This window comes from Fusarium odoratissimum (genome assembly GCF_000260195.1).
Source record: "Fusarium odoratissimum NRRL 54006 unplaced genomic scaffold supercont1.1, whole genome shotgun sequence".
Lineage (NCBI taxonomy): Eukaryota > Fungi > Ascomycota > Sordariomycetes > Hypocreales > Nectriaceae > Fusarium > Fusarium odoratissimum.
The window spans coordinates 1011567-1022968 of NW_022158687.1; the positions used below are offsets into that span (position 1 = coordinate 1011567).

Below are 11402 nucleotides of genomic sequence, written 5' to 3' on the forward strand. Positions count from 1 at the left end.
AGTTCAAGGGCGCCCAAGGCTCGTGGCTTTGTAGACTTTAGGTACGGGCTCCCGGGGACCTTATTCTGGGTAGACTCAGCTGAGACGATCAATCTCATCAGTGGCGTCTGTACAGTGCCAGCCTTGAATTCCCTGGCAGGCACAGATACGACAACGACGGTTACAGTTACAATTTACTTGCGGCTTGGAAAGGGGCATGATGTGATGTGATGTGATGTGAGATTTCGGGTCGGAGCATTTTTGTTCTACTGCAAATCTCTTTTTCACTTGCTTTGCCTGCTTCTGGTACTTCAGATTTGGCAGAGCAAAAGTGCAACTGTAGCGTTGCAGCCCGGGTTCGGCAACGGGAATACGTACCCGTAAAGGTGAAGTGCTCCGGGCGACAACAGCACATTCGTCTGGGATTGGTTTTGCAGCCTCGGCCTATCACAGTTGCAGTTGCAGTTGCATTTGCATTCGACGGTGCAAGCGAAGCAGAAGCACGCAGTGGCATCGCCAAGGATAGATGTGACTGGTTATCCCACGCCCACCATCCCACGCTAAAGGAGCCAGATCCCAGCCCAACAAGCGGACGATTTCTGAAAGGATACGATATTTGACGAGGAGCAAGATGAATGACAGGAAAAGAAAGAAGAAATTCCACGGCATAAAACCATGTTGCAAATCATTGTCAAGAGTGTATGCATATCTTGATCCCGATGCTGTATGTTACCGTGCTACCCTTTCCTTTATGCAAAGGAAGCTTGCTTCGGACAGACGGGAACCGAGATGTGATAAGTACATACATATCAATTTCAACGTGTGCCATGTCTCATTATACGATGCGGCGGGCGCAATAGTTCAACATTTGCTCTTCGTCTTCGAGACCTTTTAACACCTTCCCAGCAGAGTATCCTCTGTGATTCCGATTCCTATCATTGCTCTTTAAATATCATCTCGCTTATTTGACATGTCACTGCCGTTGTTGTCAACCTCTAAATTCGGGGTTGTTCATCTTTATTCTCCATCTCCTCACGTCATCTCGAGGAAAAACACATCCACCAACCTTGATCAACCTTTGCTTTTCTAGGCATAGCGCCTCAACCTTCTCCGCTCTCTTGCTTTAGCGCCAGGCTATACATGCGGGATGCAGGACCCGGTGCGCGGGAACCCTCATGGATCTCACGACGCTAGACCATTTGCGTCTCGAGGGTTACGGCTTGTCTCCTCTTTCCTCACTTGAATCTTGCCGTCCCGTACCGTGCTGCTCATCTCCCTGACATACTGTGTCGAGCACTAACACCGCCAGAACAATATCCATTAAACACTGGTCCAGAGTAGAGACCGCCAGCCATCAGCTCTATATCTCTGGCTGGTTTCAGATATAACTCTTCCGCAAAGGCAGGCAACTTGCGTTGAAAATGTTTGTTTGTGCAATGCATATGCACATATGCACATACGCTGATGCAACTGATGCAACAGCAACACACTAACGTGGGTTATGCCAGGGATACCCACGACTAATCTCCAGCCACGCATCCTCTGTCTTTGACTGTCAGTGGCCAACTGTACGATGTGTATGCCCAACTCGACAATCCAAATGCTTGGTCCAGCATCTCTGGAATACGACCTCGTGCATCCTTGTTTCAAGATTGGCTGCCAGTTGTAGCCCTTCAAATGCTGTGCACCACACCACTTTCTCTTGTGCCGAGCATCAACTGTCAGCGGCAATGGAATACGTACTCCAAATACACGTTGTTAACCGCCAACTAGGACTGGTTGTTTCAGTCGATTATTCCTCGGTTCACGCAATCCATCCATGTTCAGTTATGGATACTTGATCGTTTAATACAACCTCGAGGGTCGCATTGCCCGGACATGGGCTCCGGCAGAGTCATGTTGCCTACCATCCTTGACATCTCACAAGTCATGTCAACTCATCTCGGTACTTTATTCGAAACTGCCTAGCTTTCAAAAACATCAGACATTCGCAGGTAGCCACAATGCGCTGACCAACTGGATCACGGCATTCGCTCCATCACGAAGTCTATCAGAACAAAGAAACCCAACTCCCTGGCCACGGCGCTGCGGGTACCATTTTCCTGCATTCCGGTCTCCTCCAGAAATTCACCGTGCGTAAAAAGGTTCTGTTGGTTCCAGGATTTTTCATGTTCAGTGTTGGTTTCGTTTCTGGGATTATATCTCTCGGGAGAGGTTTCATCCGGTATTGGACATGCCAGGTCCAGACAAACCAGATCAGATCATGTCCCTCTGTGCCGTTAAATTGCCACGCTCTCGATTCCCTCCCTGCATTAACCAAAACTAGGTAACAGCTAACGTCTTGCAGAAGGGGGATCTCTTCTCGATTTACCTTGTCAGCGGGGAACGGGCCGGACGGGACGAATACAGCCTTGCAAGGTTGATTGTGATTAAATGTCCATCATCACCAACAACACCACACATCACTTACACTTTCATATGAAAGTGTTTATTCTCAGCAAATAATGATGAATTACGGCCTTTCTTACTGTGTACTTACACTTACCACCATGTCTACAACGCCCGCAACGCTCAGCTCCTCCCAGGACCCCCAAGTCTCATCCACTGAAATTGTTTGTCTTGATCTGTCGTACGCCACCAACACAGTCATCTACCCCAGCCCTCTCAAATACCTTGATCACAGAATGAACGGAACACCGCATCAGGCTGGAAGCCCGGGACGTCATTGTCTTTGCTTTTTGAGTTGCAAATCTCTACTGAATTTCCACGCGTTTATCCGCCAAGCGGACGCAAGCCTCCAGACCATTCCCGCAGGGCATTCCAATAATATTAACTTTGAGACATCAGACCATTTCCCCCATCTCCCAGTCAAAAGGCCTGTATCTTGAAAAAATAGGCTCTGGGGAAAATATGCTCCTGAGACAAGCCGTTTCAACTCAAATCCTCCCTTCAGTCGGGACTGATCATATCACAACTCACACCGTTGACGATACCCGCACAAGGCTCGGCTCCAGATGTCGAGGCTTAGCTACATACTAAGCTTCAGTAGGCTATCCCTTCTCTCCCTGCACTGCCGATCTTGTTGGTCGTCGTCTCAGCATGGCGCGGCACGACACGACGCGGGCTTACCTCTCGATCGGATACTTTCCCTTCTATCTTCTTTGTCACTTAAGGCCAAAGCCAAGGCTCAATCACCAACTTGCAGATTCCAAACATGACCTTTGCTTTTTTGCTCGCTCTCGTCTATGGTAGCCCATGGCAAGCCACAATCCAGTTTCTGTCTCACAGCCTGGACTCTGATTTACCCCTCTTCTTGGGAACACCAGCTTCTCGTATCACGGTAAACCTGTCTTGGGCCGATGTCTCTTGTCGAGTTTCTTGCGTAAGGGAGCCAGAGGGGGAGGCAGCGTTTCCCCGCTGTTGGGCATCTGCGGCCGTTGGCATTACCAGCTCACAGGCCGGTCTTCTATGTGAGAAGTTTTGGCTTCGATGATATTGGACGCCGCTTGCAGTACACCGGACATATCCTCCGGTTTGATTGACTGCCCTGCACATGCCACGAAGTCAATTGAGCCAGTGGCGCCTTTTCTTTTTCGGTATTCTTGTTGAGTGAGTGGTTCTGTCTACAAGCCTTTCAGTTACATCGATGTCTCGACAAGTGTTGAGGATGAGATACTGGTTTTGCTTATTATAGCCAAGCCAGTCTAACAAAGTCAACAACTCGGCTGAAACAGCCACAGTGCATCTCCTCACACGAATACACAATCCAATGCTCACATATCCGGAGTGCTATCCGCTGCATCTAGCATTGATATGTTGAAGAAGCCTTCAGTTGTTAGACAAGGTCGTGTAGATCAGCAAACATGCACCAACCCGCAAACTATCACGTCAACTCTAACGCTCTGCAGAGTCATGTTTAGTCTCGCTGTTCCACGTCGGCAGGCTATGGGGGACTCGTAGTTTGACAGGCATGGCATGTTGCACCGTGGTACGAAAGAATGGGCCGATGAGAGATGGCACATTGAGTGAGTATCCGTCGAGTTGCTGGGAGACTTCTAGCTTGACAGGTGATACTGAGGTATACATGGTAACTGTCACTTCCATGGCAATCAACGGGTTTGCTTTCCTTCTGTGAAAGCCTTTAGTGTTCTTTAGCAGCTTCTTGCGCAGTAGATGCCAACCTCTTCTAATTCAAAGCAATGACGTCTAATTCCAAGTTCAAAGCCTCCGGGCTCACCCGTCTCTCCAGAATCTCACAGTAGTCACAGCCTCCATCTTCAATCCCTGGCAAATCCCTGGCAGTTAGACTTAGTACTCCCTGCCCACGTGGAGCTGGCATACCAGTTTCCTTTTTCCCGGGGCGTATGTATGTCTCAGAGCTGCGTGACTATCTCGTCCCTTGCGCAAGCCACAACATAAGAACGATGTAACGAAAACGCTAGGCATGAAGCTTTAAAGCTAATAGAGGTGCAGTAAATAAATGGCGTCTATTGTAGTTGCTGTCCAGGTTAGTGCCGGTTGATTGATGTGCTGTATACCGTATAGCAGTGGTTGAAGAAATAGTTGCTTGGCAACCGCGAGAGCGCGAAAGAGCGAAGTGACTTGTCGTGGGGATAGAAGTGACGTTGATCCCGCTTGGCAGGGATAGACTAGACTTGGTTTTATTGAAGGTGTAAAGGGGAATATGCTTTGGCTGCATTGGAAGTTCCGGAGTGAGACATGTGCTCACCTTGTCGTGTTGATTTGGTTGGTTTAGGGTAGTTCCCAAATCGAAGGATCACGATCGATGAATGTCGCTACTGATGAGAACTAGTACATGGAACGCCTTCTATAGTGAATATGATAGCTTGAATTGTGATGGTAATGAGTGTCTTTGTTTGGTTGTCTATTTCTGTAATAGAAACTCTATAAATAATCTCTTCAGATGATGACTTCCAGTTGTCAGTACGAGTATGAGAGAATGACGATATTAATGGTGATTAGTTATTAAGTTATGCCAACAACATCAACAACCAAAGGGTATCCAACTCCCGTTCAACGAGGGTATCTCAAAAACAATCCGACGCGAATGATATCCCCACAAAGTCTTCACCATTATTTCCTCCCATAACCATATTCTAAACGAGTGTCCTCATAGTCACGTTATTCATAAACGCACTCATCATCGCGTCCGACAAGCAGATGCTGGTGTTCTCAGTCAGTTCAGACATGGCTTACACGTCTTAGACAGCAGCCGTAGCAGTGGCAGGAACAGGTTGTTCAGCCGCAGGAGCAACAGGGGCTCGCTTCTCAGGGAAGACACCATTGCCAGCATTGACACGACCATACTGCGTAAAGTGCAGGTTGAGCGCACCGTAGTCCCAACGCTTGGACAAGAACATGAAGGCAAAAGCGAGTCCAGGAATCAAAAGGACGTCGAGGATACCAAAGAAGATGAAGCTTCCAGTGACACCAACCACGTTACCGCCGTCAGAGATACCATAGGCGATGGGGTACAGCATCCAGAGGAGGTTCACCCAGCCTGCGAGCATGAGATAGTCCCGAGATAGGCCCAGACGAGCAGCGGATGTTCGGCCGGGATGGAGAGTCTGGAAGGCAAGCATGAGATAGGCGAATGTGCCGAAACCGAAGAATCCCCATTTGTACGAGGTTGTGGTGTATGCGGAGCAAAGGTATGAGATGATCCTGCTGTTGTTAGTATCAAACTATCAATGCGTTCATGACAGTGAGAAATGACTTACCAGATCCAGGCGAGGAAGATGTTAAACAGGATAGTAGCCCAGCTCACACCACTCATGAGTCCCAAAGCCAGAATAATAATAGGGAACGCAACAACCCAGTTGATATACTTGGCAAAGTAGATCTGATATGAAAGAGCACGGCCGAGGTTACGCTGTGTGGGAATAACAGAGTAGGCAATTCCAGAGGCGATGGAGAAGTAAGCGATTGCCCCGACGAAGAGGGCAATTGTGAAGAGGTAGTGGAAGATTCTCTCATTGTTGCGAGGCTTGAAGCTGAGAGCAAAGTAGGCGAGCTGATGTATGTTAGTGCCACGTGGTGATGTAAGAATAGGAGAGACATACGAAGCTGACGATGTAGATAGCTGTCACAGCCCAGAGCCAGTCTGAACCAGCATCAGAGAGACGAGCGTCACCCGATTGGGGATTGACGTCGAGAGCATCGTTTCGAGCAAAGATGACAGCAGGCATATTGAGTACAACCAACAATGAAGCCTTATAACTTTTGGCAAACTCTTGTACAATTGATCGGTAACTTGTGTGCTTTTATATCTCCAGTGAAGAACGAAAAGCGAAATCCCAAAGCGAGAGGAGACACACTCTTATATAGAAGACACCCAAGATCTAATCACCCAGTGAACATCATCGATGCCTCACCACATTTCACCCAATCTGAGGAATCATTAATTCCGCCTGGTCAAGTTTGCATCACCCGTTCAATCCCATTGGCCAGTGGGAAGAAGCAAAGCAACCCTCAGAGCGTTGCACTTCTTCTTTTTTCCTCTTGGGGAATGACGTGAAAGAGTCTCGTTGCGTATCGGGTACTTACATGTGCATGGATGGACGAGGCTCTGCTGGGGTATGTAAACATCCTTGGCGATGCTCAATATGACACCCTCGAACTGTCAGCCAAGCTTTTCACCTCTCGATGAGTTTAACTTGGCGATTAATTCAATATTGAATCATGAATCTGATGGAGAGATTTACTTTTGCCAGTTAGAATCTCAGTATCATTCTCAGTGAATCATCGTCACCAACAACGAGGTAACAGTAACAAACACCAGAAAAACATCATGTCATGCCACTATCATGTCAAGTCGTTTAATCCCGTCGCTTCCGAGTTGTCATGTGTTTCCATATACTAAACCCTACAGTCGATCCCTTTCCATGCCGTGGCCTCGACCCTGCAGAACCCAAAAGAAGACTCACAAGAAGGAGAGGTCACGCTTGAGGCCGGAGCATTTACACAGACAGGGTTGATTAATTGACGTCAAAGTGACTGCATGTCCACACAAGGTTATTTCAACATCTACCTTATTCTTGCAACACATCACGCGCCCAACATCTACTACGTATTCGCATATCTAGGCTCTTGGGTATCGAGATCGCTCCTTTTCAATGATGATGTTGCTCTTGTGGTGATAATGTACTGATACTCTTCATGAACCACCGTCATTCTCCCTTCACCGTGTCATTCCACGTTTCATTGCATGGCAACCCTCCGTCATGAACTTGATTCAGGCCATTCAGACACCCTTGTAGCAAATCAGTCACGAGCAATACACCCTTGCTCCTCTTGGCTTCTTAGCCCCGGCAGATACAGCGTCTGCCGCTAATTCCATGATATCACCCGAGGAAACGTGACTCTATGCGACGGAAATTGTGACTGCGACTGCAAGCTTACCGCAATCCCCCCCATCAAATATCATTATTCAACCACGCTAAGTCAAGAAGAATCATAATATAGGTTACATCAATGGCCTCTGTGGTCTATAACACACCATTCCAATCAACGCCTTCCGACACCACCATGTTTTCTCCGCCATTACCTTGCCCTAAGACACACCTCAATATCCCGCCTGCTCTATCTGATACGCTGCTGTTTTTGCTCGCTCCCGCACATCCAAATCTCCATCTTGCTTTGTAAGAGCCTCCATTTTGGAGTAGAATCCAAGCTTTCGTAACTCGTGCGCCCTGATAGCACAAGCTTGAGCCTCACCATCGTCATCCTTATAAGTGAGGTTGATGATGAAGTGACATAGCGCTACCCGGACTTCTCGATCTTTGCTGCTGGCCTGCTGCGCCAGAAGTTTCAAAAGATCTGTTTGCGCGATGATCATCTGCTGATGTCGTGAGATGCTCGCCGCGATATGCGTTAGGATGTATATAACGGCCACAATGATCTTGCTCTGTGGGTGGAACATCCTGGGCTCTCGGCCACTCGTTACTCGACGGGAGAAAGGTCGATGCACCTTGGGTCGCAGTTTGGATGATAGTATCTCGAATAGCCGTTCGCTTCCGAATTCATGCAGCAAAAAGTCGATCATCTCCGTTGTCTCATTCGTTGTCTCTGGTGACAGACCACTTCGAGGCCTTCCAATCAGGTTCCGAATCATGTCCAACCCTTGTTCCTGGATCGCTACATCGTCATTCCGTGCTCTCCGGACCGGGTTTAATTCGGATTCTCGCACCGCTGCGAGCTTGTCTTCAACTTGTCTCAGCCTTGAAGAGTCGGCGGCGTTGAGTTCTCGAAGCATTCCGTTTGATCCGTAAATCCACCGATGGGGCTCGTCTGATGGTTGCATATCCACATCGTCGTCCATATCCAGTCCCGACGCTTCCCGTTCCTTTGCCAGCTGCAAGGCCATGTCTTCCGTATCATCGCAAACCAACTGCTGTAGCCAGTGAGATCCAAGCTCTGCAAGGCATGCTTTCTTCAGGTCGGGTCCAACGGCATCTACAAAGTGTTTGAGTGCCCACAATCCATTCAAGCGAAGAGCCGGGTTCTGTGAGTGGGCGTGCTCGCAAAGAACAGTCACAACGCCATTCTCGGCAAGAAGCTGTGACAATTAGTTTCCGTACTCGCACTAAAATGGTTTCTCAAACATACCTCTCTCACTGGGCTGACCTCCAGGACCAGGTTGCAGATAGCCGCAGTAGCAGCGATTTGAACATTGACGTCCGGATGTTTCATGAAGCGGAAGATGGGCAGAGCAACTCCGTGGTCAACCAAGGATGTTCGTAGAATGCTGACTGATCTCGAAAGCATTCGAACAACATGGCATCCGGCAACGATCACGGAAGCAGGGTTGGCACCATATCCTGCCGTTTCTCCCTTTCTAGTAGTCTCAGCGCTTGGCTTTTCTGAGCCTCGCTCCTTTGCACTCTGCGGTCTTCTAGGATACTCTGAAAGGGACTCGACAACGTAGGAAACCACATCTTCAGCCACAAATGCCTTTCTGTAGTCTTCTTTACCCCCTGCGAGAGCTGCGATGGCCTTCAATGTGCTTTCACGCACTTTGAGTCGGTGAACCAGGAGCTCATTCTGACCCTCCTGACCAAGTTGAGCCACTGGGGAGTTGTTCTCAACCTCCATATCGACATCTGCATGAGGCGACCAGTAATGCGGCCGCGTACCTTCCTTTACAGGAGTGTAGGCGTGCTTGAGAAGCCGACTCAACACAGGCACGGCCTCACATTCGTAGGCTGCCTTCTGGAGGTACTCGCTGTCTGTAATCATGCGTGCTAAAACCACTGGTGCGCGCTCTAAAATAGTGCGTTTGACCGTATTGTCGACCTCATTCACATCCGAGACGTCTTTGTCGTTTTTAGCTATCATGCGGATGAGAAGGGGTACCACGAGAAGTCCCAGGCTCGCTTCTCTCAACCCTTTGCTTGCTACTCCACCTTTGATAAGTGCAGCAAGAATAGCAGAGGCAAGGAGGCGCTCATATTCACCTGAGCGCCTCACGAGCCGGACCAGCCAGGGAATAAAGGGGCTCTCAATCTCCTCAGTATCTTCAGGACTCGAGCCCGTGGTTTGAAATCGAGGCGAATCCCATATAGCAGACGAGCTGAACTTGCTCAGAGAAGATCGGCTAGATGATTGCGAATCTGAAGAGCCACCTGGTGGTACGGAGCCGTAGGGGGATGTAGATTGGTTTCGGGGTAAGTTGATCGGAAGCATATACTCCATCGCAGTCACTGGATGCTGACGCGTGCTGTTAGGGCCTGTTTGCTCGACGTCTGGGTTTCCTGCAGGCTCAAATTTGATCGGTGGGAAGACAGCAAGAATAGAAGGAGAGTTTGCCAGTCTATTTGCCCGATATTTTGAATCTCCCAGAATAGCACCGATAGCCTCAAGTATCGAATCCAATCTTAATGTTTGGGGTGCCGGCTCGGGGAAAGCTTCAAAGAGCCCATCGTTCTTTGCCGAAGCGTCAGCCCCTGGAACAACCTCTCCACGAAGAACCGCAACGCTTGCTAAACGGGTCGCTAACGCATCTAATACTCCGGATGTTGCCAAAGCTTGTTGATGGCGCTCTTCACGGCAAAGTCGAGATATCAAGCCTGCTGCGAGCGAAACCTGGGATTGTAGGAGGATATTCGTAGAAGTGATAGAAAGCATTGCCCCAAACGAATCGAGATATTGGGCAGAGAACACGGTATCCGCTAGAGATTCGACATCGATGGGCGAAGATGGCGCCGCCAGGGTAGAAGCATCAGCTATGTCGGTCAATGCCTTGAGGGCCGCGACGACGAGTTGCGGTGCGTTGGTGAACGGCGATACGTTGGCCATGAGGGAGGGAATTGCGCGTGCCGCATGGAGGGGCGCAAGGAAAGTAGGTCCTCCTAATCATGTCCATCAGTAACTATAACCAGGCGATGTCGAGCAGTTTGTTGAGAGCATACCGTTCGCAAAGCTCGCCACCAGTTGAAGCGCCTGTAACCTCACATTCTCATCTTCCGATAACGGCCTCTGTAGTAAAGGATATCGAGAGTCCTTCCCGTTTGGCTTCGCTGGTGACCTGGCCGAGGCCAATGTTCTGACAATTGGATCAAGAACACCCAAGCCAATCCATTGCTCTTTTCTTTGTACATGGCCGATAATTTCATTCTTGAGAGCTCGTAAGGCGTCAGTTTGCTCGGGCAATGTTCTAGCGTTTCGCAACTGAGCCAGAATCGGGTGGCTTTGCGCTCGAGCCATGATGACGGGTTTTTGTATTAAAACGAGATCGGTTGAGGAATTCGGAGTCGCAAAAGAACGGCGTCGAAAAGGGATTTTATATGTAGCTGGACGGAATTACGTAGCTGTGGCTGCTATTCAATGGGGGGAACCTAGAAATCGAGGACACTGAGTGATGTTGACGCCTTCACATCCAATGAAACAACATGCGATGATAACTCCTGGGACTTGTTTGAGAAGAGAAGAATCGGGGGACGAGTGATTAAGGTTGGTCGATGACGATACGATAAGTGAGGAAATTGAGTTTCGAGGTTGCTGAAATTCAAATCGTCAACCGTTAAGGAACATGCGAGTTGCTATCAAAGCCAGTCCGGGGAAACATGGCGTCGTAGATCACGTCAAGCAAGGCGGACTCCGAAAGATGGCACGTGCTTCTATCTTATCGCAGTGATAAAGAAATTGATCGAATAGCACTGTGGCTTGAGCAGCCACAGAGCTGGTCGTGAGCCACTTGGTGTTGAGCCTGGTATAAGACATGATGTTGAAGCTATCATGAGTCCTCTTCTAGCTTGTCTGATTTGGTTTTTCCTCTAAACTCATAGGTTTCAGCCGAGTTTGTAAGGATTTGTGTAACTGGATTGCATTTTTAAGAAACGTGGAGCTCGGTTTCTGTCTATTTTACTGCTTGAGAAACGTGGGACAATTTGACCTGATCAAGA

At 48.8% G+C, this 11402-nt stretch overlaps 4 protein-coding genes across 8 annotated transcripts; 1 reads left to right on the forward strand and 3 right to left on the reverse strand.

Annotated features, from left to right (window-relative positions):
• The first annotated feature begins 1588 nt into the window (after positions 1–1588).
• FOIG_00371 (uncharacterized protein) lies at positions 1589–4199 on the forward strand. 3 transcript variants are annotated; one of them, XM_031196477.1, is made up of 2 exons: positions 1589–3588; positions 3720–4199. In XM_031196477.1, exon 1 carries the CDS (start codon positions 2484–2486, stop codon positions 2865–2867), a length of 384 nt encoding a protein of 127 aa, XP_031072244.1. In that variant the 5' UTR covers positions 1589–2483; the 3' UTR covers positions 2868–3588; positions 3720–4199. The 3 variants fall into 3 exon arrangements, with proteins under 3 accessions (XP_031072244.1, XP_031072246.1, XP_031072245.1); XM_031196479.1 differs by having other exon boundaries at positions 3888–4199; XM_031196478.1 differs by having other exon boundaries at positions 1589–2123; positions 2327–4199.
• FOIG_00372 (uncharacterized protein) lies at positions 3874–4254 on the reverse strand (the record flags this gene model as incomplete). The annotated part of the gene is made up of 2 exons (XM_031196480.1): positions 3874–4165; positions 4217–4254. 2 exons carry the CDS (start codon positions 4252–4254, stop codon positions 3874–3876), a joined length of 330 nt encoding a protein of 109 aa, XP_031072247.1.
• A 55-nt stretch (positions 4255–4309) lies between these two features.
• FOIG_00373 (uncharacterized protein) lies at positions 4310–6766 on the reverse strand. Its single transcript, XM_031196481.1, has 3 exons — positions 6063–6766; positions 5721–6013; positions 4310–5664 (listed from the first exon to the last, which is right to left on the reverse strand). The coding sequence occupies exons 1-3, from the start codon at positions 6186–6188 to the stop codon at positions 5202–5204; spliced, it is 882 nt and encodes a 293-aa protein (XP_031072248.1). The 5' UTR covers positions 6189–6766; the 3' UTR covers positions 4310–5201.
• Positions 6767–6962: 196 nt separating this feature from the next.
• Positions 6963–11395, reverse strand: FOIG_00374 (uncharacterized protein). 3 transcript variants are annotated; one of them, XM_031196482.1, is made up of 3 exons: positions 10410–11395; positions 8608–10349; positions 6963–8557 (listed from the first exon to the last, which is right to left on the reverse strand). In XM_031196482.1, the coding sequence occupies exons 1-3, from the start codon at positions 10702–10704 to the stop codon at positions 7565–7567; spliced, it is 3030 nt and encodes a 1009-aa protein (XP_031072249.1). In that variant the 5' UTR covers positions 10705–11395; the 3' UTR covers positions 6963–7564. The 3 variants fall into 3 exon arrangements, with proteins under 3 accessions (XP_031072249.1, XP_031072251.1, XP_031072250.1); XM_031196484.1 differs by having other exon boundaries at positions 6963–10349; XM_031196483.1 differs by having other exon boundaries at positions 8608–11395.
• Between the last annotated feature and the right edge of the window lie 7 nt (positions 11396–11402).